Source organism: Pteropus alecto, unplaced genomic scaffold, assembly GCF_000325575.1.
Source record: "Pteropus alecto unplaced genomic scaffold, ASM32557v1 scaffold190, whole genome shotgun sequence".
Lineage (NCBI taxonomy): Eukaryota > Metazoa > Chordata > Mammalia > Chiroptera > Pteropodidae > Pteropus > Pteropus alecto.
Window position 1 is genome coordinate 3,564,994 of NW_006430462.1, and position 25,425 is coordinate 3,590,418.

The window sequence follows — 25,425 nt, forward strand, 5'->3', positions numbered from 1 at the left end:
TCCTTGGCCACATCTCATTTTTGCCAGTCTTAAGAAAAGGGGGCAGCCTGAGGCTCCTGAGCCAGGGCTGTGCCAGGGACAGGCCTGCAGCAAGAGGGTGGAAGTGGAGCTGGCGGCACATCCTGGGCCTGTCCAGGAAGAGGGCACTTACAGAAACAAATGGCTTAATTACCCTGGTACTCAGGGCGGGCTCACAGCAGGAGGCAGGATGAAGGGGAGGCAGTCTGTTTCTGGGAATGGGCGATCCAGAGTCCCTGTGATTTGGTTATACGTGGGCCTATAGCAGAGGAGCAGTGGGGTGGCTGTTTCCAAGGCAGGAGGCAGCCTGGGGACTGACTGGCTTCTAGCCCTGGCTCTAGCCTCTGGCTGGGCAGCCTAGAGAAAGCCACTTACCCTTGGTCAGTGAGGGAGAGGTGTGCCTACTTCAGGGGGCTCTTGTGAGCTTTGAAAATGGCAATATATGGCAACTGACTTAAGAGTTAGATCATATCTCATTTGAACTTTGGTTCTATCACTTCCCAGGTAGGCGATCCTAGACAAGTCATTTAACTTCTCTGAGTGTTTCCTCATTCATAAAATGGGTGTAATACTTCACAGGATTAATGGAAGAGTCAATAAGACAACACACATAAAGAATCTATTGTGTATTTTGCTGTCATTATTGTTAATATCAGCACAGCCACCAAGAGGCTCTTTACCAAGTTATTCCCAACCCAGGTCAGCTGGCTGCCTGGATTCATTTATCACTGTCTGGTCTGCTACTCTGCCTGGGAGCTCTGGCTATGAGCCCAGTCCCTTTCACCTTCCAACAGCTCTCCTGCAATGATGCTGCCGGCTCTGCCATCCACAGCTGTCAGATGCAGGCTGAACTGACATACTGCCCTAGCTAACACTTTCTGGGGTACCCGTCCATGGCTGTAGAGTCCTAGAAGCCTAGGACAAGGGGGCTCAAAGAGACATTCTAAAATAAGTTCTCAAACTGCAAAGCACTAAAGTATTCTTATAAAAGCTTTGAACTATGTTGTGAACCCAGAGGCAAACGGAACAGGACACTTAATGAAAACACCACCACCACACAGCTACTGTTTGCTGAGCACTGGAGTAGGCAGTTTACCCACACCATCCAATAAGCTTTGCAAAAGCCCTGTGCTGAAGACTGGGAAATGAGCTTGGTGAGCTGAACTTGCACCAGGCCACCGAACAGTGGAGGAGCCTGGATTTGTTTCCCCACCCCAGGCTGCTGTGTAGCTTTCTCTTATCCAACTTCTCTAATCCAAGCTTTTAAATTGGCTTCTTGGAGGAGGAAGAGGCTGCAAAAGATTTACTCTATTATACGGGGAGAAACACCTTTATAAGATATCCTCTGTAGTAATCTCAGGCAGGACTTGATTGCAGGGAGGCAGAAACGATCACAGGCCAAACTTTGTTTCTCAGAGACAAGAACGAGAAGCTGGTGTGTTAAAAGTAAAGGCAGCTTTGGGGCAGGCTGACAGGTGGACTTGGCAAGTAGTAATGGCTGTAGGTGAGAATTACTTTTTGTGATGGACATCTATTGTTTTTGCCCACCCAGTATCTATTCTTTCTTCTGGTAAGAGAAATGCTGGCTGTCCTTCAAAGAACTGCCCTTCTTTCTGCAGCCCTTGCAATCCATGGAGACCAGGATGTGTGTCTGACAGACCTGGGCAGAATCACAGCGACTGGCTCAGGACAATGCAAATGGGCCTGGTCTGTTACCAGAACTGAGAGGGAAGTAATTACAGGAGTGTCCAAGATGTAAGGACACAGCCTGGAACTGCTGACTCCTTGCAGGCCCCATTCATGGGAGCCTGCCCAAGGAAGAGCCACCCCAGGGAGGCAGAAACGGCCATATGCCAGCATCCTCACCCAGGATTGCCAGAAGGGCACACTCGTGGAACTCACCAGCTACAAGAGTCAGTTGGTCTCTTTTCTGCCTGGACCAGTTTGCTTTTAAACCAATTCTGACCGGCACCAATACCACCATTAATGAGTGCTTATCATGGGCTGGGAACATGTTAAGGACATTACACAAAACATCCCATTCAACTTTCACAGCAACAGGACGGTTGGGACCTCATTTTATAAATGAGGAAACTGAGGCACAGAAGGATTAGTGTAAAGCCACTGTGCCAAGAAGGGGCAGAAGAGGAGTTTGGATTCCAGGATCTCCGATTCCAAGGCCCTTGCTCTGACACATTAGGTTACCCTGCCCCGTCTGGGAGAGAAAAGATTTTTGTGCTTACAGATAGACATTTTAGAGACTCTGTAAATGACCAGATAGTTACAGTTCACAGAAAAGGGAATACAAATGAGAAGATGCTCAATCCCACTCAGAACAGAAATGCAAGTAAAATGAAGCTACTGTACCACTTTTTATCTATCAGACTGGCAAAAGTAAAGTTTGAGGATACACTAGGCTGGCATGGAGGTAAGGAGAGGGCTATCCACACCTCTGAGCTAGCAGTGTAAACCAGAACAATCTCTATGCCAAGGGAAATCTCCAATGCACAGGCCCTTTTACCAAGCCTTCTGCTTCTAAGAATTTATCCCCTAGCTGTACTTGCAGATGTGCCTTACACAGCTTATTCGTAGCAGTACTGATGAAAAGAGCAGAAAACTGACTCCTACCTATCAGCATGGGACCTCTGCACACAAAGGACTCCTATGCAGCTGTGAAAGGTTCTTATAAATTAATAATGGCAGGGCCTTCAGACATATTTTTAAGGGAAAAAGGCAAGGTGTTGAACAATTTGAATTTGTATAGTATGCTATTAGTAGTGTTTAGAAATAAACGAGGAGGAAATATATATATAGTCGATCCTCATTATTCATAGGGTCCACATTTACAAATTTACCTACTTGCTAAAATTTACTTATAACCCCAAAATCAGTGCTTGTGGTACTTCAAGGCCATTCAGACATGTGCAAAGCAAAATTTGAGTCACCTGATGTACACATTCCCAGCAGAGGTCAAAATAGGCGACACTCTGCCTTTTTGTTTTCACGTTGTAAACAAGTATTCTTTTCAGTCTATTTAGTGCTACATCTTTCACATTTTGGTGCTTTGTGTGGGTGATTTCTGTGTTTAAAATGGCCCCAAGTGTAGTGCTGAAGTGCTGCCTAGTGTTAAGTGCAAGAAGGCTGTGATGTGCCTTATGGAGAAAATCCATGTGTCAGATAAGCTTTGTTTGGGCAGAAGTTACAGTGTTGTTGGCCATAAGTTCAATGTTAATGAATCAACAATGTATATTAAATAAGGTGTCTTTAAACACAAATACAAGTAAAAGAGGGCTCTATGCTAACCGGTATGACAAAAATGTTAGGACCAGAGGCTCATAGGAACCCAACTCTGTATTTCTTCTAAGAACACTGGAGTAGGACTTGCTAATTCAGTATTTGTGGTAACTTTACAGAATATAAGAACTACAAATAACAAGAATCAACGGTGTATGTATATGTTTACATGTATATAGAGGTGTGTGTTTACCTGCTGGTATATTCCTAAACTCTCTCTGGAAGTATCCCCGAGAAACCAATAAATAACACTAGTGATCTCTGCAACAACTGGTGGCTAGGAAAGAGAATTTTTACTATATAGATCCTCTGTATCTTTTTAATTTTGAACGAAGTCAGTGTATTACGTATCCAAAGATAAATACGAAAATGAAACCAGAATGTTTTGTCTGCCTTCAGTGCATACCATCCATCACAGGCTGTCTTCATAAGTCCCTCTCAGGTACTGTAGTGTGGGAGGAAAAGGGGACACATCTGTCATCCATTCATCACTTATCTGTCTATCTACACTACCAATGCAGTATTAGAAGGGGCAAGGCCCTGAGGCCTGTTGGCTGAGGGGAAGGTTTCAGAGCAGGATGGACTGCAATGGTAACAAGCTGCCAATCATGACCCATACCCTGGCCTGAGTCAGCTTGCTTGATGGCTCACCTGGGTGCTCTCATCATGGAAGCCCTCGAGGAAGCTCTCCAGCAGTTCATCGGCATTGTCGATCCGCTCGGCATACTCGCCCACAATCCAGATCATGGCAGCCCGGGCCTCGGGCTCATCCAAGGAGTCCAGATTCTCGCACAGTGTGGCGATCACACTCTCATACCTAGAGACCCAGCACACAGCTGGCATGTGAGCACTGAGGGAGGAGGCCCAGCGGGGGCCAAGAAAGACAGGCAGATGCCCTGAAAGACCCCAGGAGGGTGATGAGTAATGAGATTGGAGTTTTATGTTACATTTTAGTTCTTATTTTGGTCTGTGGAGCAGAGGGGCAGCTCAGGAGAAGAAAAAACAGAGTTTTTTTTGAAAATGCTGTTTTGTGGCAGGGAAGCAAGGAAGAGGGGAGAGGCTCCTTCCTTGCTTTTTCTCCCCACCATCCCTGTCCCCAGGAGAACCGCATCACTCTCATTGGGAGGAGCAGACCACATACTTGTTGGGGTACTTGCGGAAGATGTCCTTGATAACCACGATGGCTTCCTGGACCACATAGTTGACCTTGGTCTGGATGAGATCGAGCAGCGTGCTCACACAGCGCTCTGCAGATTGCTGTGGGAAGGAGAGATTGTGGGCAAGGCCTCTGCACCCTTCTCCAGTAGAACATCTGATGACTGTGCCTTGGCCAAGGGCTCAGACACACCTTGCCCACCTTCCTTGTCACGGCAGGAGAAAAGAACACTTTCTCGAGATAACTGGTGGGAGAATGAGTACAAAATGATGGCCCTGGGATGGCACGGACAGAAAGAGATAGAATTAGACTGAGGAGAAGGCCTGAGAGTGGGGAATCCTTTTGACCAAGCCCTGAGGGTACAGCGAACAAGCTCTAGCCTAACTTTACCTCACTTCTACTTGTTTCTCAAAATGGTCTCCTGGGACCAAAAACACTTAGAAAAGCTCTGCTCGGACAGTTCCCACCCCACCTCATTCCAATGCACTGTGCTAATGCCCTTGTGGGAGAGATTTCTTAGGATGCCATCAAAGGTGCCAAGGGGAAAATGCCACAAGGTGCTGGAGTGACCAGCTGTCTTAGGATCCCCGAGCCCCAGTAGACCTGATTAAGGAGAGTCAGCTCAGTGGTTAAGGCACATCTCCATAGGCAGAGAATAGGAGCGATGAAATGCCTAGACATGGGGTCTGGATAGCCCTCGGGAGCTTGGAAAAAGGGGCACATGGACAGCTGAAACATGATATTTGCCAAAACATTTGCCAGGCAGAGCCCCAAAGCTCTATGGAATGAAAGTGTCAACCAGGGCCACCACCAGCTGGGGCTGCCCCATCCTCTTAGCTAATACTGCAAAGGAACCCATGATTCTGATAGGTTAATTTCATCTGCAACAACTCGAAGGCCTAAGGGAGATTACAGAATGAGAAGCAGCCCAATCAAATCTGCACAGTGGGTGCCTTGGGGACTCTGGTGGTGACCCTCAGGCCTCCTAGGCTATGAGCAGCTGGCAGATTCTGCTATAATCAGATTGGTTTCCTGGTTTCATCTTCCCTCCCTCATCTTCTCTAAGCTGAAGACAGAGTCCCAGAACCTCACCTCCACCTTGATGGCACAACGGCCAATGGCTCGCACAGCCTTCCGTACAAAGTCTACATCCACCTCTGTTGCGTACTCTTTAAGCTCTGCCAAGACCTGTGGGCCAAACAGAGAAGAAGAGTTTGAAGGGGATCTGGTGGGGTAACCTCCTGGAATACCATGGGCAGTGGGGATGCATAGATTCCTAGAAGGATGGGATTCTGCCTCTTGCTAGAGGTGGAAGGCCCAAGGGAGAGAGCTGTCAGGTGCCCCAAGAGGAAAGCAGGGAAGGACTAGCTGGCAGGGCTGGACAACACTTTTTTAGGTTGATATAGTTAACATATCTACCTAACTATCACTTTTCAATGGATGGATAATAACACAAAAAAATAAATTCTTTATTACTTAACATTTGTTATGTGCTTGCTTACAGAGCCCCATGCCCTGTGCTTAGCACTCTTCATGAGTTGAACTATTAACAGTGAGAACAGGCAGCCTGCCCAGAGACCACAGCTCGTTGGTGGTGTTACTGTCCAACACCAACGCCTGTGCCCCTGGCCACTGCCCTCTGCTGACCTGGGCAATGTTGGCCTGGGAGGCCAGGCGGATCATGATGTCCAACTTCTCCAGCTTCACGTAGATGGGGTCATTGTACTTCACGAAAAAGACCTTCATCTCGTGCTTTAGGATCTCAGGCCTGGTGGCAGGGCAGGGTTGCCCGAAGAGCAAAAAGCAAGTCATAAGCCCTGTGAGAAAACCCCTTCCATGTTTGCTGGGACATTTCTGGGGTCTGAGGTGGAGTCCAACATCCATGAAGGCAGTCACCACCATGGCTGCACACTCCTGGTCAGAGGGCCCTCTGACTGGCCTGAGCAAAGTTCTGACTGACCATCGTGTGTCTAATCACATCCCGGGAAGGGAAGAGGGAATTTGAGCAAGAGATAGTTCGTATTAGAGGCACCAGGCGATGGGCTTGGCCTTGGTTCCAATCCCAGCTAATGATTAAGGCCTCTGCTTCCTCACCTGTGCAATGGACATGGCACTGTGCTAGAGAGTGCTACCATTGCAGACCTGAGTCTCTCTCTAGTTTTAGAAAGGCCTGGAGTCTAGGAACTCAGCTTTTGGGCGTGTTTTCAACATTCCCTAGATGATAAAAGTGGTTAACTGTGCCTAGACTGTATAAACAATATAGTCTATGTTAAATATCTGCTTTTCTTCTGGGAGTCCGGAATTTTGGTAGGTGCCAGGCAGAGCGTGCCAATGTGTCAAATAGGCCCCCCCAGGCAGAAACATTATACCCATGTTGTTGCATCTTGTTGCTGAGGGAGGAGTGTGCTTTGTGTGACCCCCGCCCCCATGGAAGGGAGGGAGTATAAGGAAGCATGCATGTGGATTTCTCCAGACTCCACCTGTGTCATTCTCCCTTAGGACTCAGTTGTGTATGCACCCTCACTACTATGCCAATAATAAATCTTAGCTGGGAGAACAACTACATGCTGACTCCCATGAGTTCTAGTGAGTCTTTGAATGCAGGGTGGTCCTGGGGGCCCCCCAGACACCTACAAAACAGGATTGTTGTGAGAGTTAGACATGAAGCATCTAGCATAATTAATGTGTGCCTTACAAAAGGCTATGCAGGAGCTGTCACCAGTGTCGTTGCTCCTTTCTCAACTGGCACCATCCACCTCATTTTTCTTAGATGAGGAAAGCTAAGAGGTGGAGAGGCTTGCACCAGGTCACACAGCTAGTGCTAATAAGATGAGAGTCACCACCAACTCCTATGCTCTTTCTAGAACAGAAAAGATGGTGGAAAAGAAATGAGGACATGAAGGGAGAAGACAGAGCAGAAAGAAAGGGGAGGGGGGCCCTGGGTACTCCATGCTGCTGTGCAAGCTGCAAGGAGGTCCTGGCAAAGCAAGGAGCCTCCACCTTGCCTCTGGGGGAGGCAGGTTTCCAAGCTGGGGACAGCAGAAAGAAGTGATTTCTACAATCAGGACTTGTTAAAAAGTGCTCTACTGCATATCAGGACTGGGCCAAGTGATGTCTTGGCGACAGGGTCAACTTCTTAAGAGATTTGCAATGTTAAATATAGCCCAGGGAGCCCTTTGCCCTGATCCTGATCCACAGGTTACATCTTACTAATCCCACCCTGCAGCTAGGAATCCCTGTCTTACCCCTTTGTCTAGGCTCTCAGAGCTTTCTCATGTTTAATTCCCAAACCTTCACAAATGTCTCGATTCCACTGGGCCACCAAGAATGTCCTAAGAACCAGGGTGATGCTAAAATGACAAGGAGCATGCGCTTTCTTTCGAGAGAGAATGCCTACAAGGCCCTTTTTCTCTGCATAGCCTTGCTCCCACCAACAGGGTTGCTATAACACATGGGTGCTGGTGAGTTAGTTGCTGAGCGAGCCAAAAAGGCTGCGAAAACTCAAGTCCAGCTCTATTCTGTGGAGCTGCTGGGCTCATTCACTGGCTCGTTCCAAAGAACCCCTTTGGCTCTGGGTCCCTAGGACCTGCACTGCTAATTCCTTTTTCATTCCTACCTGCCTTGAGCATTAGGCACCTTCCCTTAGGAGGAGTGGCTTACTGCCGCAATCGTTCCCATGGAGAGGATGAAAATGGGCTGCGCAGCACTCTGAGCAACTCTGACATACCCCATCCCTGGCCCCAGACTGATGCAAAGTCCACGGCACCTTACCACCTGGAGTTCTCCAACTTCAGACTCTGTCCCAGGAAAAATACATGCGCACAGACAAAATCTTACACCACGTTTCTAGAGAGCTCTGTGGACTGTGTGGAACCATCCATTGTCTGTGGTTAAGAAGCTCCGTGTTAGCTTTTACCTGACCTGCTACCTGATTAGACTTAGCCAGGGTTTCTCAACCTCAGCACTGACATTTTGGATGAAACAGTTCTCCGTGGTAGGGCTGTCCTATGCATTGTAGGATATTAAGTAGCATCCCTGGCCTCTACCCACTAGATGTAGCATCCCCAGGTATGACAACCAAAATTGTCTCTAGATGTTGCCAAATGTCCCTTAGGGGACAAAGTTGTCCCTGGCTGAAAACCCCTGGGTTAAGCTACTGAAACTTCCTATACGGTGACATGTCAGTTTCCCTTGAGCCCGTTCCCAGCAGCAGAAACCCCAGGAGTACACACAGCATGTGTGTGGCAGTCCTGGTACCTTTTCTGCACGATGAGGTTGATGTTGCGCAAGGCCACATACTGCAGCTCAGGCTCAGCTGACAGCAGTGTAACCAAGGGTGGGGCCAACTTCTTGAGCAATGTGCCATAGTAGTCCAGGTCCTTGGACAACATCTCCATGAACTTCATTAGCACCTTCACAGCAGAAAGCACCACAGCTGAGTTGGCGTGGGAGAGCCTGGGGGTGACCCGCTCACAAATGCTGAGGTCCGTTCCAAGGGGGCAAATAGGAGAGACAGACAAGGGGAAACAGCTGTTTTTAGTTATCAAAATAGCATGTCTTTTGTAAGTGGAAGATCTAGATTCTGGTTCTGCAGCCTGTAAACTGACCCCAAGCAGGTGAAAACCACTCTGAAACTCATCTAGAAAATGAGGCCGATGGCACAGGGTTGCTGGGGCTTAAATGAGACAATGTGTGTAAAGTACCAGCACAATGCCCCGCATATAGAAAATACTTGATAAATGTCAACTCCTCCTTTCCCCTAGTATAATGGCATTCAAAAGAGGCAGGACATCATGTTGGTTAGGACCAAGAGTCAGGGGAGTCTCAGCTGGGTGACCTGCACAATTTTCCTCTACCTCTCTAAGCTGGAGTTTCCTTACCTGTAAAATGGGGACAATGATGGGACCACTTTCACAGAGCTGCTCTAGGATTATCAAATGCATGGGAAGTGAGAACTCAACAAATGGTGGCTCTGATGCTATCCACCTCCTTCACTCAACCTGAGGTAACCAGGATTTCTGTCAGCTCCCAGGTCAGGTCCTGGCTTCTGTCTGAGCACTGACTGCTTGAAGCAACACCACTGACAGCCTGGCTCTGGCCTCTCTCAAGTGAGTCTCAAGATGATCTATGGGGAGCCCTTCACCCTGACTGGGATCCACGGGTTACTATACCTTACTGGGGCAAGGCCCTAGGAAGGAGCCCACTGAAGGCCTGAGGCCCAGCTCATGGTTAGAGCCCCCCTGAGGACCAGCTCCAGCTGGGCTGGTAAGCAGGGGGCAGCCTGCTCACCTCTGGGCCTCTCGGTCGTCTTTGGGCGTGTAGTTGGCCAGGCAGTCCAGGATGAAGATCTGGCCCCATTCAGTGCACTCGTTCAGGGCTGTTAGTAGCTTATTAATAGACTGAGGGTTCAGGTCAAGGAGGTTACTGCTGGGGTGAGACTCGGCGATCTCTGAGAGAGCAGCTACAGCGTTTGCAACCACCTGGTTGAGAGAGTAGAAGGGGTAGGGGCTGTGGACACTGCTCATAGGCCAGAGGGCAGTGGGGCTAATGATGCTGGCTGGTTAGAGGTTGAATATCCTGAAAACATATGACTTGACAGGCAGGGTCTGGAGCAAGAGACCCACTCTAAGCACTCATCCTACTGACTCCTCTGTAAACTGGAACTAAAATAAGTGCACTTGCCATTAAAGAAAAAAAAAAAAAAGAAACAGAAGAAAGATCTAGTGCCGGGTGCCTGGCAACAGAAAGCCTTCCAGCTACCTAACACACAGCATTCATCTACCAGTTACAGTAGCTCACTTCAGGGGTTGTCAACAGTGCTTCTCAGAGATAGAAGATTCCTGTAGAGCCTCTCAGGGCTCCTGGGGACAGATGGGGACTGGAGTAGAGAGGGGCTTGCCAGGTGAAGCTCTGGGCTCTCAACCCATTTCCACCAGAGCAGCTGTTTTTATGTGCTCCACATGGTTTTCAACTTTTTCCATGACAAGTACGCCAGTGGCCATCCATGTACTGGGCACTCAGCACCCGTGTAGGAGAGAGGGGGATGGCTAGGCTGAGGGTTTGTGCATTTCATTTTAAACAGGGGCTGCTGAACTGCCCTCCAAACTGCTGCCCACCACTTTGTGTGAGAAGACAAGTTCCCTTTCCAGCTATATCCTGCTGTCCTAGCCTTCAAGCTATGTTACTGCAGGGTGACCTCTACAGCCCTGGAAAGATGATGGGAAAGGGAAAAGTATCTCACATCCAGAGTTCACCAGTGGTCTTTGTGAGACAATGATAGTGACTAGAAAGAGGGCTAGTCTTGGTTGCACACCCACTGTGTGCCAGGTTATACCAGGCACGTTGCCTTCACAGCACTCCTGCCAATCATGTAGAATTAGATCCATCTTATTGATAAAGAAAAGAGGATTATGGAAGGTTAGGCAGCTTGCCCAAAGTCACACATCTTGTTAGAGAAAGTATAAAGAAGGGAATCCAGGTCTGGCTCACTTCAAAGGTGGTGTCTGAATCACTGCAGGCACGAGAACAATTAGCCCACCCAGCAAGGCTCTGACTTCTAGGAACTGGGAACTGTCTGGCTGAGGGTCTATTCAAGGTCTTCTCAAGCAACCCAGGAGGTAATGAAGATGGCAGCAGCTTACCATGGGGTTAGAATCAGATATGAGGTCTTTAAGGGTGTCCAGGAAGCCCTGGTCCTCTACCAGCTGGGCGTTGATGTCGTGTAGCTTGGCCACACACACGGCTGCTGTCTTGCGCACGTATGGGTCCTCATCTTTCAGGCACTTCCTGAGTGGCTCGCACAGGTACTCTGTGATCTTGTCAACGCGGATGCAGCCCATGGTCCGCACAGCCAGGGCCCGGATCAGGGGGTTAGGGTCCTCACAGTCCTAAGGGGAATGAGCCACATCAGACAGCTGTTAAGAGATCTCCCGCCAACTGTGGCCAACAGCATCAAAAGTGCCAAGTATGGGTGCCTACCCTATGCCAGATATTGTGCTGAGCCTTTGTGTTTTGTTACTTTGATTCTCACAGCAGACACATAATATTCTTCCTGTTTTACAGGTGAGAGAGCTGAGGCTCTCAGGAAGGTTGAGAGCTCACCCAGCCACAGAGCAGAGCTATGAGTGAAACCCACATCCATCTAGCACCACAACTCTTAATCTTTCCTTTAGGCCACAGAACTCCTCATTTGCCCGTATCTGGGCATCAGCAGGTGTAGGGGAGCTAAGGTGTACAGAACTGACAATTGGAGTCCTCATTTCCTCCTCAATCTGGAGGACAGAAAATGCAGAAAGGAGCAAAGTCTAGAAGGAGAACAGAGAAGCTCTGACACTAGCTGAATCCTGCCCTGGCAAAGGATGCAGGCAATGGTTCATCCCTGGGGGCACTCCCAGGGGGGACCTCCCATGGAATGAGTTAGCAGGGTCTGTAGCATCTGATTTTCTGCAGATGGGAGCCCTTTGCTGGAAGATGAAGCCCTCAGACTGGGAGTCAGAGGGCCGGGAAAGGAGCCTGAGTGTTTCTACACAGGGCCATAGTCCCTCACCCCAGGAAATTGAGGGGAGATGGAGCCATGAGCACCCATCTCTCTCCTCCCATCAAGCTCCTACTCACCTTCACAAAGGTGTTGACAGCCATGATGGCCATGTCAGGCTGACTCTTGGCATAGTTCATCAAGTACAGGTACACCAGCTTCTTTAGTTCCAGGTTGTCCGTCTGCATACAGTTTACCACGTCGGGAAAGAGAGCACTATAAGGTCAAAATGGTGTCAGTGTGGGGAAAGCCAAAGAATGAGAAAGATTTTTCAGGCAGCTAACGGAGGGATGCGGGTGCGGGTAGACAGTGGATAGGAGGAAAGGAGAAAGATAACAAGACTTCCTAGTTAAAGGGAGGGCATCAGTTATGCTGTTACCATGAACACCTACTGGTAGAAATAGAATTCCAAAGGGCGATTTTTAAAAGGAAAAAAAGTCCTCTGTTCTTTTCTCAGTGTTCAAACAAGAGCTCTGGAGCCCATTAGACCTGGCTCAAACTCAGCTCTGTCTCTTGTTAGCTGTATGATGTTGGAAAAATTCCTTCATCTTCCCCAACACCACCCCACATCTGTTTCTCATTTGCAAGAAAGGTGCAGCAAAATCCCATTTCACAGGACCCCTGTGATAATTATAGAAGACAACATACTTGATATCTGGGAGGTGGTAAATACATGAAAATGATTGTTTTCCTCCCAATACTTAATGTGGCTCCTTATATTGGGCTGCTGGTTCAGGAAGGTTGTAGAAGGCAGGGATGGGCCATGCTGCTTTCACCACAAGGGCCAGCTCAAGTGTCCACTAAAAACCAACCCAGTATGTATTGAGCATGTGCTATATACAACAGGCTTGGTATTAAGGGCTCTTAATATGTACCTGATCTCATTTAACAGCCCTAAGAAGCCAGAGTATTGTCCCATTTTACAGAAGACAATAAATGTCAAATAACCTGCCTGAAGAGCCAGGTCTGACTCTGAAGCTCATGCTCAGGATTGCCGCTATTCTGGGTGGAACTGTTCTCAGCATGGTACCCACAGTCCCAGAGTCACAGGCCACTTGAGATGTGAAATATGGTTAGAGATCAAGTTTCTGTCTCTGGAATCATCACCTTCCCTCTTAAGCCTTGTGATTTTATGGGTAAGGACATGGTATCAGAGACTTTGAGCCCCAATAGGCAGAAGACCCATTGGTGCTGAAACTGACAGATCATCTCGGAAGAAGAGACACCAAGAATGAGGGGGTGAGGGATGCGGGGGGAGAGAAGGACTAGCTGAGGAGCCCAACTTGCTCTTTTGGGCCTGTCACATCAGCACAACAAGCTCATCTGAGATAAAATAAAGAGGCTTCCTCTGTGAAGAGGTGACAGTGGTGTTTTAGGTGGAGAGTGGCATGGCCTGGAAGGAATTTAATTTGGAAGGAGGTACAGTTTTCCAGCAGATGCCCGATCCCTTTGCTACTCTGTCTTCAGGAGGTCCTTCTGCAGAACTGTTTCTCCGGTGGCACTATCAGAAAGTCCTTGCAGAGAGTGACAATGGGATAGGGCAGTCCATGGAGAAGTCTGGAGCAGTGTGATCCTGCTGTGGGACAGATGGGGAGCTGCTCCACATTAGCACCCGCGCCTACGAAGCACGGGGATGGGCACCATGAGGGCGCAGAGGAGAGGAAATGGGCAATAGCCACCTGGATTTGGATTTCAGAATGTCTGGGCATGGGTCCTAGTTCTGCCACTTAACCACATGACTGTTGGGCAGTCATTGTATTGCTTTATCTGGTTTCTTTGGCAGTAAAAACATCATTACTCACAATATGGGAAACGTAAGAGACTGCTGGGAAAACATCTGAAACTGTTCTGCAGACTCTCAAACACTGTTCAAGTGTTAAATTGTAAAATCCAGTCTCTGCTCTTAGGGACTTTACAATGTGGTGGGCAAGTAAACACAAGTACAAATGAGAGAATAGTCTAAAATTAGTGCTGGTGGACAGGAACAGAGAGTAAATGCTATGTGTTCAAGGCAGTGGGCTGGAGTGATGAGGGAGGGCAGCAGGAAGACCCTGAATGGGTTTTAAGAGATGGAAAGACAAACTAAGTAAATGGAAAAGGGACATTCCAGGCAGGTAAAAAGCACATGAGCAAAGGTGGGGCAGCAATTCTACACATGATCTGTTCTGGCAATCAGATGCACACCAGAGGCTGAGAACTGGCCCCAAATTTGACAAATCCAATCTGCAGGTGTTTTACTTGCACAGTGTTCATTTCTTTGTTTAATATCATCTGGCAATCTAAAACAGGGAGATAAAAATAAAAAATCCAACTTCTCATTCTTTTTAAAAACATGGTCACATTGGGTTCATTTTCTCAAGCTGGCAGCAACCCTCTGGAGTTTCTGAAAGGGTTCATGCCACATCCACTTCATCATCTGTTGCCTTTTCGACTTAGTCCATTTCACTCACTCCATTACTGCCTGACCACATCAGCATTTGAGCTTGAGATTCCTCTGCAAATAAGCCTCATATTTGGAAAGGAGGTTCATGAAAGGAGCTAGATGAGAGGAGACATGAGTCACCAGAGATGCCCTAAAAGAGATGCTACTCGGCCTACTCCTGCACACCTGACATCTTTGCCCACGGTCATTGAAGCAATCACTTTCTTCACCGCCTCCTTCTTTTTCTCCTTCTTGTCACTGTTGAGCTCTGCCTTCAGCTCGAAGATCTCCCCTAAAAAATAAGGTAGGCATGAGTAATCCATCCCCACCCTGTCAGAGGGCAATTCTCAGTCCCCATCTTCCAAATGAGTGGGAGAGAGGCAGGTAAAACACTCCATGCTGCTGGCTAAGGGCAGTTTGGGGCCCCTGGCCTCGGGTGGGATAGACAGCAGAGAGAAACAAGTGTAAGCAGAGGAATTAACAAGATGAAAGCATGGAGGTCACATTGGATTGAGGAAAGAGGAACCATGGAAGCTACAAACATTCTGAGACAAAAAGTATGAAGGCAGATCCTGCTCAGCCAGACCGCTAAAAACATAGAGGAAGCAAAGACCCCCTCAGACCCTTACCTAAAGCCTTCACAGCAGCAGCATAGTGTAATGGAATCTGGGGACTTAAGGTTTGAGGGGAGAGGGTAGGATCTGCTTGATTCTCATACTTGGCTTTTCTTGTTTTCCTAGAACTTCCATTTAAAACAGCTCACTCAGGGTTTCACTTCCTGAGCTACAAGTGGTTACTCAGTTTTGAAAATGAGAATTCGGCTGCCCCACAAGTGCTCTATATAGCACATGTTAACTGTTCTTATGAACTTGATGATCTGGAAAAAGCAAACGAGGAAGTAGGGTTGTTTGGGGCCCTGCCATGGAGAGGTAGTTGGGACTCCAATAAATTTAGTAAAAGGTTAAGAAGGCAGACTTCGAGTGACAGGCCTCCTGTTTAGTAGCCACCAGCATTTCCTGAGCCTTTCTCTAAGCCAGATGCCACACTAACTTCTTCCCATGCTTTTTCTCATTTCACTCTCACAACTCCGCATTTCACATTTTATAGACAAGCAAATGGAGGCTGTAAGAAGTTCGGTAACTTGCCCAAGGACATACAGCTGGTAAGAGGTAGGGCCAAGATTCAAAACTAGGTCTGCCAGTTCCAAAGCTCATATGCTCAGGCTGACCCAGGACACTTTCTTTGCTTCTCTAGACCTGTTTCCTTGACTGTACTCTCTACCTTGACCAGGGCACTGAATTCTCTCATTAAACACTCAGCTGTGAAATACCATTTAACCCTGCATTAAGCGAGGCAGTTATTATTATTAATTTATCTCTGTCTTGACCTTCTCTTTTGTAGAATAAGAGTCCCCGGCTTCTTTCTCAAACAACAATGGGTGGGGGTGAAGCAGACTATCATACGGTGGGTAAGAACTGAGAAAGTTCTAGACAGATTTACAGTGACAAAAAGAAAACTAGCAGGTTTTTATCATGTCTGAACAATGTGGTATTCAGCAAAGAACTCCAAACAAGGTTAAAGAACAAATACACAGCACAGCCCAGGGCAAGGCCACACTGAGGATATTGCTCAACAGAGCCAGGAGGAATCTGCAGACTTTGCAGTTCAAATTCATGGCTCTGTAGAACTGAAGGAACCCATGCCCTTAGCCTCCAAGAGAATGAGCACACCATGTCTCCCGGCTGCAGAATCCAACAGACCATGATGACTTTGACTCTGGACCCTGCTGCAGGGCTTGCCCTGCTTTGCTGGAAGTCTTGAGTTGATGGATCTAGGCTTGAGTCACCCTGGCCCCAAGAAGGCTGGTGAGGTGAACCTGGGAATTGCCTGCATCTGAATGTCTCTTTCCTCAGTCACCAGGCCAATCTCCTCAATCACATATAAAGCATTGATTCTCGCTACCTTGATGCCATCCCCCTAGCTCAGGCACCATCATCTCCACCTCTCATCAGAGCTTTGGTACTGGTCTCCCTGCCTCTCCCCAGCTTCACCACCCCTTCGCCTCTTTATTATAATCTGCCTTGGACCTTCCCTTGCTTAAAACCATCACTGATATTAGATTTGGACCTACGCATCTCTCTACAGATATTTTCCTCAAAAGAAAGCCCACAAAAACCCACCACCGATACCACAATAGACAAAGCATTAAGTTCACCCCCTCCGGCCTTGCTCACCAGGCCCTGCACTATTGATTCCTGCACACCTCTCCAACCTTCTTTCCATCACATTCTTCGGTAACTTGTGCCAAAGTGCTTTACTTTCCCTGCATGTACCATGGGCACTGGCTTTGCTCCTCTCCTCCACTCTGTTCTCTTTATCTTGATAGGTCCACCCAGGACCCTCCCAGAACCTCCTATACTTCCTTTATCAATAGCACCTACCGCCCTTCAGAGCGATTACTACTTAATAAACTGTCTTCTCTGCTCAACCACAGCAAAGCCAGTTTAGAGACTGTCTCCTCCATTGCACATGGCAGGTATTCAATAAAAACTGGCTGGACCAATAAATGAAATGCCTGAGGATGGGCAGCTGACCCAACAATAGACACTTTTCATTTGCTCAGCAGGAGTGTGTCAATCTTACTTGGAAGGAAGGAGGGAGGAAGGGCCAGTCAGAAGATGCTTACAGGGCCAAAGCATATTTGTCAGTTCCTACAATAGCCTCCATTTCCTGAAAAGCAAACAACCACAATATGCAACAATATAAGATGAGCTTAGCACATTTCAGTGTATCAACTCAATAGACTAATACTGAGTTGTCAGACTGTGGGGAAATGTATGATAATGTCAAATGAAAAACAGGATATAAACTCTACTTCAACCACATAAACATGTGCCCGCTGATAAGGACCAGACACACACGTATCATGTGGGGCTGCTGATAGCAAGTGTGCCTTCTTTTCTCCAGGAAAAACGCATATTTAACAATTTTAAGCCATAGGGAACAAGAGAGGGCTTTCTATATTTGGAGCTAATGCTCTTCCCTTCTTCAGTTCTAAAACAAGCATTCGATTTTTTTATACCATCAATAGTTCAATTTTCTGGATCCACAGGGTTATAGATGCTCTGAGTATTTCCTACCACTCACTTCCAGGCCTCCCCCGACTCCACTCGCCATCCCTGCAGGGGGGCAAGAAAAAGGGTTGGGCAGGGGAAAAGTAGGACAAGATCCCACAATGAAACAAACAGTACCTTTCTTGGTTGTGGTGAAATATTTTGAGTCGGTCATTTTGGTCCCTTATCTGTGGCCAGACTCTGCAAGACAGAAGAGAGGGGTGACTTTCCACTGTGTTCTATTCCATTTTCAGTTACTGAGCACAGGAGGAGGAGAGAAGGATCCAGTACACATGTGGTATGGGAAGTTAGTGTCTTATCTCTCTACTAGGCAAATGAATTGTTAGATAATGGCTAATAAAATTTTAAATTTTAAATTTTAAATTTGCATATCTTTGATCCAGCAATTCTACTTCTAGGAATCTCTCTCACAGAAATACATGCGCAGGATATAATGGTTTTACTGAAGCACTGTCTATAACAATGCACAACTGGAAAAAACTTAAATGCTCATCAAAAAGAGAACAGCTAAATACTCTTTTTAAGGGTCCACAGATTAGAATGCACCCAACAATCATGGTTACAGCAGCACCTTTGTGATGCCCACTCTGCTCAGCACTGTTCTAAGTGCTTCACACACACTAACTCATTAAAGCCTCATCACAGCTTCAGGGAGGCACTATAAAATCAAATGAGTTTGGAAATGTCAAGTTTAAAAAGTTATGAAGATTTATTCTCTCCTCAAATTTTCCAGCTTCTCTGACAGTGATATGCATTATTTGTCTCTACAGAGGGCTAGCATCTATACACTATAGACTCTACAGCATTCTTCAAATATAACTGGCCAGTCTTCTCAAAGCACCTCTCAGGACATCTAGTGTTAAAATTCACAGTGTGAAGTGCTGTTTTAAGGCAGTAAGACAAAGAAAGTACCCAGGTCCTCTTATTCATTCAACAAATGTTTATTGGGTACCTACTATATAACCTCAATAGTTTCTCTTGGCCAATAGAAGAAAGATAAAAGAAGCTAGCTACAAAGGAGTCAAGTACCCTGGATACATGGCAGAGGCTTCTGGGATTGTTCTAACATTTATTAAGAAGCTATCATTAACCAAGCCCTCTCAAAGCCAGAGGTTTTACACACATTATCTCCTTTAATCTTACCAATAAGGTACCTGCTTTTAATCTCATTTTTACAGATAAGGAAACTGAGGCTCAGGGATGTTAAGTAACTCGTCCAAGATCATAAGGCTTGTAACTGGTTGGATCTGGGAGACCATTTCAGATCTGAGCTCAGCACCTGTGCTCTAGTGATGAAGGAACTCTGCTATCTCCATCGGAGAGGGGAGGGGAGGGGAGGGGTACAGAGCCCTGAGACAGTGAGTGGCTAAGGACTCAGTCCAAAAAAACATGAGCTACGGCCATGCCACTCTGAACACGCCCAATTCCATCTGATCTCGGAAGCTAAGCAGGGTCAGGCCTGGTTAGTACTTGGATGGAAGACCACCTAGGAAGACTAGGTGCTGTAGGCATAAAAATAAATAAAATAAATAAAATAAAATAAAATAAAATAAAAAACAAAAAACAAAACAAAAAAGCATGAGACTTTCAAGTGTAACCTTCTAGTACTACCTGTAGCTTCACATGTTAAGAAAATCATAAAACCTCAAAAACACATTCTCACTTTGTCTCTTCTATTGCCTCGATGGAAGAGACTCAACATGTAACCCATTAACACCTTCCTTCAATTCATTACTATGTGGGGGAAAGACAGTTACTGATGGGACAAGTATGAGGGGATAAGGATCATTTCAAAAGTCTCTGCAAACAAAGCCAATATAGCTCCTCTATGGCCCAACTGTATTTTTCCAGGCTAATCTTGTATTTATGGCAGGATGGCAATAAGCTGTTCCCCAACTGAGATACCTATAGATTTTGTTTTAGTAATCAGTGGAAAACAAACATGTACTGTCTTGGGGATGCCTTATATCCTTTGTGGATCCCATTAGGATAATGGAATAAAGGTTTGGCTGATGAAATGGTATAAAGGAAAAGACAGAATTCTACTTTCCTTTTGCTTGGCAAGGTTGAAAAGGGATGATAGTACTTTTCTATGGGAGCTGTGAGAAAGAGCAGAAAATACCACTGCGTCTGATGATGCCAATCTCACAACAGGGACTCTAATGGCCAGTCTTGGCGGCAGGAATCAGGGCTGTAAACAGATCCACAAAAGGAGGACCTGGTCTGGTCCACAGCGCTATCCATCCTCTCGTTCACGCCTGGCCCAAGGCTACACACCTGGTCAGTATTCAGTTGATAGTTGTTGAAAGAAATGATAAGAGACCACTGAAAATTCTAGGGAGCCTCAGCTTGCTCTCTGATAGCTCTGTTATGTAACTATTTGGCATTTGTTTCCTACAGGAGTTTACTTACCGAGAAGCCTCATCAACCTAGGAGTTTTTTTTTTGGACCTCTGAGAATGAGCAGATAAACAAGATAATGGGATGTCTAACACACAATAAAGGGCTACATGGCTTCAGAAGGCACAGGCTTGAGAGCATAGCTGGCATTGGTACCCTAAACAAGAGGGTTCCCTGTTTCTCAAGGTTAAGTTTAGTCTAAGAAGAAGGTTCAATGAAGGCAAAAAAACCAATATCACATGCCAAAAGAATCACAGAAATTAACATACAAACTCAGCCAATGTTAAATCCAGAAAGAAATCAAAATAAACAAAACAAAAACTACCTTAGATGTGTAACTACAGCACTGCTCAGAAATTCTTCCTTCTCCAATAGAGGCTCTCAGGGGCTTTCCCCTGATCTGCAGGCACAACACAGTATCCAGGGGCCCTGAAATCCCAGAAAATAACTTGCTGGTGACAGATCTGTGTTGTATGCAACGACATAGCTGCTGATATCCCTAGAGCATTGAGCTTTTGATGACACTTCCTTTTATAGGCGCTAAGCAACTTTGTACACACAAACTTAAACTGCCGCCCCGTGGGCAGGTGCTGGCTGCCTCTTTTCTCTGCAGTATCTATTTCACTTATCCCTCTGCAGAGGGCCTCAATGAGACTGGTGATGCAGAGATCGGGTCCCTCTGAAGTTGTTTCATATTCAGGAAATTTTAAATTTTAAAAGAGGAAGGGAAGTGAGAGAAGTGAAAACACTTTTGCAAAGCCCCTCCAGAGCACAGATTAAAAAAACCTCGCTTCACTGTGAAAGATCAGATCACCTGCACCCTGTTGATCTACAGAGGGTGGCTATCTCCTTATGTCTTTTCAATGCCTCTTGGATTTCAGTGTAAAAAAGGTTTTTTCATTATCTCTGCAGAAATGGAAAAATCCTATGGTTCAGTTCTAAAGGAGCTCAGACTTGTAGATGACACAGGAAAGACCAGCAGCACTGCTCAGCTGTTGCCATACATTGCATTCCTACTAATGGAGGCAAAAGGGGCTAAGACCCTGTCCTTTGATGAATCTGATTGTGCAACTAAGCCACAATTGAAAGCAGGCAGCCAATTTAGGCAAGAAAAATCTTAGGGTTTGGATTCCATCTTGGAAGTGGCAGGGTGCATTAAGAAAAGCAATAATTGGAGAGAATTTTTGGTTCGGAAACTGCTCTGGCCAGTGTGATGAGTCACTTTTGCTAAGGAAATGGCATTCTGGGCAGGGATACCCCTCAACTGCAGTATTTAAAGACCGAAGAATAGCTCAAGGAGATGGCACAGTCCAAATTAAAAGAGGAGCACACCCGGAAGGACTGGTTTGTCTTTGAGGATCCACTGCTGCTATCCCCACTTAAGCTTACTTTTCCACACTCATCCTCGGAAGGTGATTTTGATGCCACAACCCCAGGACCAGTTCCTGTTAATCTCATTAAAAAAAAAAAAATCATATTGACATGCCTACTTCCTCCTGCTACTAGGCTTAAAGAAAAGGAACTGAGAAATAAAGCCTGAAATAGGACAGTTTTCTAGAATTATAAAGAAGTTCCTAGTAAGAATCACTGACAAAGATGTAATGTAATATAAGAGTGGAAAAACAAGGTCCTAGGAAGAAAAGGAAAGAGGAAAAAACTCATAAACTCCCAGCTAAAGACTTAGGATTTTTTTTTTTTTTTAGCCACTGGTGTTAGGGTTAGGTTTAAAAAAAAAAAAGTCTTCACATATCTAAATGTAATTTTGTGAACAAGAAGAATACCTTTCTGTGTTTTAAGCTAATAAAATGAATTTAAATCTATAAAAAAATACATTAAGGAAATGAGTACTGAATATATTGCAACTTTTCTCCAGGTGTCAAAATTGCTAATAATAATTAATGATTTTTAAAGGAAAGAGTACTGAACTAAGGTTACAGTTCATTTCATCTGTATAATTCAATCTCCCCTCTCGAAAATGGGGGCATCACCTCTTGCTAGTCTACTTATTTCACATATTTCTTTTGATGGGGTAATGTGAGAATGAAAGTACATTATCCCATCAAGTATAAAAATAAACATTGTAAATATTGTGGGGTTCCATTTACAAGAAATTCTGGAATAAGAAGTAGAGGCAAAAGTAACCTATGGTGATAGAGGTCAAATCAGTGGATGCTTTTAGGTGGGAAGGACTGACTTGAAGGGAGCACAAAAGAACTCTAGGGGTGATGGAAATGATCAGTATCTTGATGCAGATACTGGTCAAACTGTACATTTAAAAGCTGAGCATTACACTTTATGTAAATTATACAAACATTATTTTTTAAAGTAACAAACAAACCAAAAAACTCAATGCTAGAGAAGAAAAATAGAACACTGTATCACCCAGAGGAAATAAAGCCTTTATGAATGTGACATAAAATCAAAAAGTCTTAAAAGATCTATGAATTCAATTATATAAAAATGCAGGGTCGGGACTGGTTAGTACTTGGAGGGGAGATCACCTAGGAATACCAGGTGCTGTAGGCTTTAAAATAAATATATAAAATAAAAAATAAAAATAAAAATCAAGTTTTCCTGCATGGACAAAAACATAACAGTAATAAAAGACATGACAAACACACTCAAAAAATTTGCATTATATCACAGAAAAAAGCCTATTATTTTCCTTAATATATAGAAAGTGACTACAAACAGACTGGCAAAGGATGTAGCCTGTTCACAGAAAATGAAGTACCATGGTTTAAGCTTACTTATAATAGGAGATATAGAAATTGCAACTATAATGAAATGCCATCCATTAGCTACTGGATTGGTAAAGACCCAAAAGTCTGATAACACTCCATGTTGGTTCTGATGCAGAGAAAAAGATATACTTTCATATGATGCTAATGAGTCTAAATTGCTATCCTCTTTATAGTAATTTGGCAACGACTATCATAATTGCAAAGTCTTTAGCCTTTGACTGAGAGATTCTGCTTCTAGGAATTTATTCTACATGTACAAAACTATGCAGATACAGTTATTCATGTAGCACCCTTTGTAATAGCAAAATATTGGAAGCACCTTAAATAGCCTTCCACAGAGGACTGGTTTAAAAAGTTATGGCCCAGCATATAGAATACTATGTAACCCAGAAGAAGAATGAGGCAGTTTTACATGTGCTTGTATGCAACACTTTCCAAGATATTAAGGGAAAAAAGCAAGATACAAAAGTATATGTAGTTTACTACCATTTTTATTAAAAAAGAAAAATATGAATATTCATAAAACATAAATACTCATGTTTGCAAATGCATTGGCTATCCTTGAAAGGGTAAACAAGCAAAGTTACAGTGGTTTCCTCCAGGAAGGAAGCTGGATTACCAAGGGATGGGTGAGAAACTGGCCTTTCATCATTCACCTTTTTTATCTTGGCAATTTTATATCCTATGCCTGTATCACTCCTCTAAAATATAATACAGTTGAAAAAACAATGGTATATCTGTCCAAAATCCCTTTGCTCATCTTTCAGTCTCAGCTCAAACACCACTGCACCAGAGGAACATTCTCTGGACCTAGAGGGCAGAGGCTTCCCCAACATTTGACTCAATTATTGTGGACTTCTCCTCAGCCCTCTTCAAGACTCTATTGGGATCTGTCCTGTTTAATGCTGTCAACCCAGTGACTGGCATTATGCCTAGCATATTCTAGAGCTCACCAAATGTTTGCTGACAAAATGAATGAAAAGACAGGTTCTCAGAGAAGCTAAAAAACCAAGGACCTATAACAGATCAGTACAAGAGGACTCCCTGATGAGTGCCAGACACTGAGGACTGGGTAGACCAGGAACATAAGGTTTTGCAGTTAACTTTCAACAAACATGGCAAGGCTGATCCAATGCCAAGATGGCTGCCAGAAAATCTAGCTTTGCTACCAACGCTGTGTGATCCTGGGCAAAACTCTCCATCTCTGAGCCTTACTTACTTTTACCAACTGTCAAACAAGCGAATTCGACCAGAGTAATGGCGTTTCAAGGCCCTCCTCGCTTTTAAACTGTTTAAAACAAAAGTGGAACAGGTCTGGTTGACGTAAGGGTAAGGGTCCTAGAGTCTGGTTCATTCCACTATGCCCAACTCTCCCCTTCCTCACCAGTGGCCCTTCAGACAACCCATAGTTCCATGGAACAGAGTTTGAAAATCATTCTATTAAATTACAGATAAAGCCCCTCCCACATCTCACATTCTATGATAAATGCATTTCCTCACCAATGAGCGTTCTTCCTGGGTCTCAAAAAGAAGGAAATGAAACATGATCATTCTCAGCACATGACAAAAGATGTTTCCAAGAGAACAAGAGAGAAAAATTCAGAATGCGGCCAGGGTCAGAAAATCTATAGGTCTTCAGTAGGAAGGAAAACAGTAACAAGACAAGCATTCCTCAAATGGCCAGCCAGGGGCCAGAGTAAGGACTATTCTAGTCTCAGGGCAGTGATTCATGCCAGAGCAGTCCGTGCTCCGCAACAAGATGAGAGGCATGAAGTTGGCAGCACTAGCACAGAGATTTAGTGAATTAACAAAGGAGACAACTGGTATTGTGAGTTCAGTCAGAGAAGAAGCTTTGGGAAAGGAAAAGGGGAAAGACATTTGGCAAGGTCTGGTTCAGCTGTCAAGAGCCATCTCTGAATTCAAGTATATTCAGGCAGAGAAAACTGATCCTGGAAAGTCTGTGTTGGTGGCTTCCAACTTCAGTGTTGAAACTGTCACTGTTAAACCCTTGCCTGATAAATAGCTTTTTAGAAACCTACTCCAAGGCACAAGTTAGCTCAAGGATAGTCAAGGCTAAGCCTAGGCTAAGAAGAAAAGGGTCTAGGGTGGTGACTCATTTGGAACAGAAAAGCCAAACTTTGATCATCCTATGTGTTTTGTTGTTTCATTTCTGTCAAGGGCAGAGGTTGATTTATTCCACAAATATTCCCCTACTCTGTGCCATGCTCTGGATTGTGGTCCTGCCCCCATGAAGTTTAGAATTTAACAGAGATGATGATTTCACTCGCCACCCAGTAACTCTACTCACCACTCTTCACCTGTCTGACAGTCTCCTTTTTAAAAGGAAAAGGTCCCCACGAGTAAGTAATAAAGTTTACTTTACAGACAGGGAAACTGGTAAGGCCAACTCAAAAATAAAAAAGATGAGTCAGCTGAAGAGAAACCAGATTTCAGACTTTCTCTCTGAGACAATGTAGTCACCAAACTCAGACAGGCTCTCTCAAGTCGGCTTAGTAACTATGAAGAAATAAGCTGTGTTCTTCTCCGGGCTTGGCATGAAATTTGGAACAAAGGTGGCAGCGGTAGTAGTAAGGGCAAGTGGATGTGCACTATGCGCTAGACACTATGTACAGAGCTTCAAATTTAACCCTCACACTAATCGTGAAAGTATTGATAAATCAAAAGTTTACAGATGAGGAAACTGAAGCCCAGACAGGTGATGGC

The 25,425-nt window shown here is 45.3% G+C and overlaps 1 protein-coding gene and 1 pseudogene across 6 annotated transcripts in view; one reads left to right on the forward strand and one right to left on the reverse strand.

Moving 5' to 3' along the window:
- AP1B1 (adaptor related protein complex 1 subunit beta 1) overlaps positions 1-25,425 on the reverse strand; it is a 47,341-nt gene that overhangs the window by 14,277 nt on the left and 7,639 nt on the right. For 4 of the 6 annotated variants that reach the window (XM_006904886.3, XM_006904885.3, XM_025047433.1 and 1 more), the window contains 10 exons: positions 17,676-17,738; positions 14,611-14,716; positions 12,083-12,218; positions 11,110-11,355; positions 9,758-9,948; positions 8,726-8,947; positions 6,116-6,236; positions 5,561-5,656; positions 4,454-4,569; positions 3,964-4,129 (listed from right to left, as the gene is read on the reverse strand). In XM_006904886.3, the coding sequence (XP_006904948.1) occupies positions 3,964-4,129; positions 4,454-4,569; positions 5,561-5,656; positions 6,116-6,236; positions 8,726-8,947; positions 9,758-9,948; positions 11,110-11,355; positions 12,083-12,218; positions 14,611-14,716; positions 17,676-17,712 (1,437 nt within the window). In that variant the 5' untranslated portion in view covers positions 17,713-17,738. Of the gene's footprint in view, positions 1-3,963; positions 4,130-4,453; positions 4,570-5,560; positions 5,657-6,115; positions 6,237-8,725; positions 8,948-9,757; positions 9,949-11,109; positions 11,356-12,082; positions 12,219-14,610; positions 14,717-17,067; positions 17,155-17,675; positions 17,739-20,282; positions 20,387-25,425 lie in introns of those variants that run through there. The other 2 variants (XM_015591167.2, XM_025047434.1) reach the window with 2 other exon arrangements.
- On the forward strand, positions 18,951-19,069 carry LOC112481040 (annotated as a pseudogene).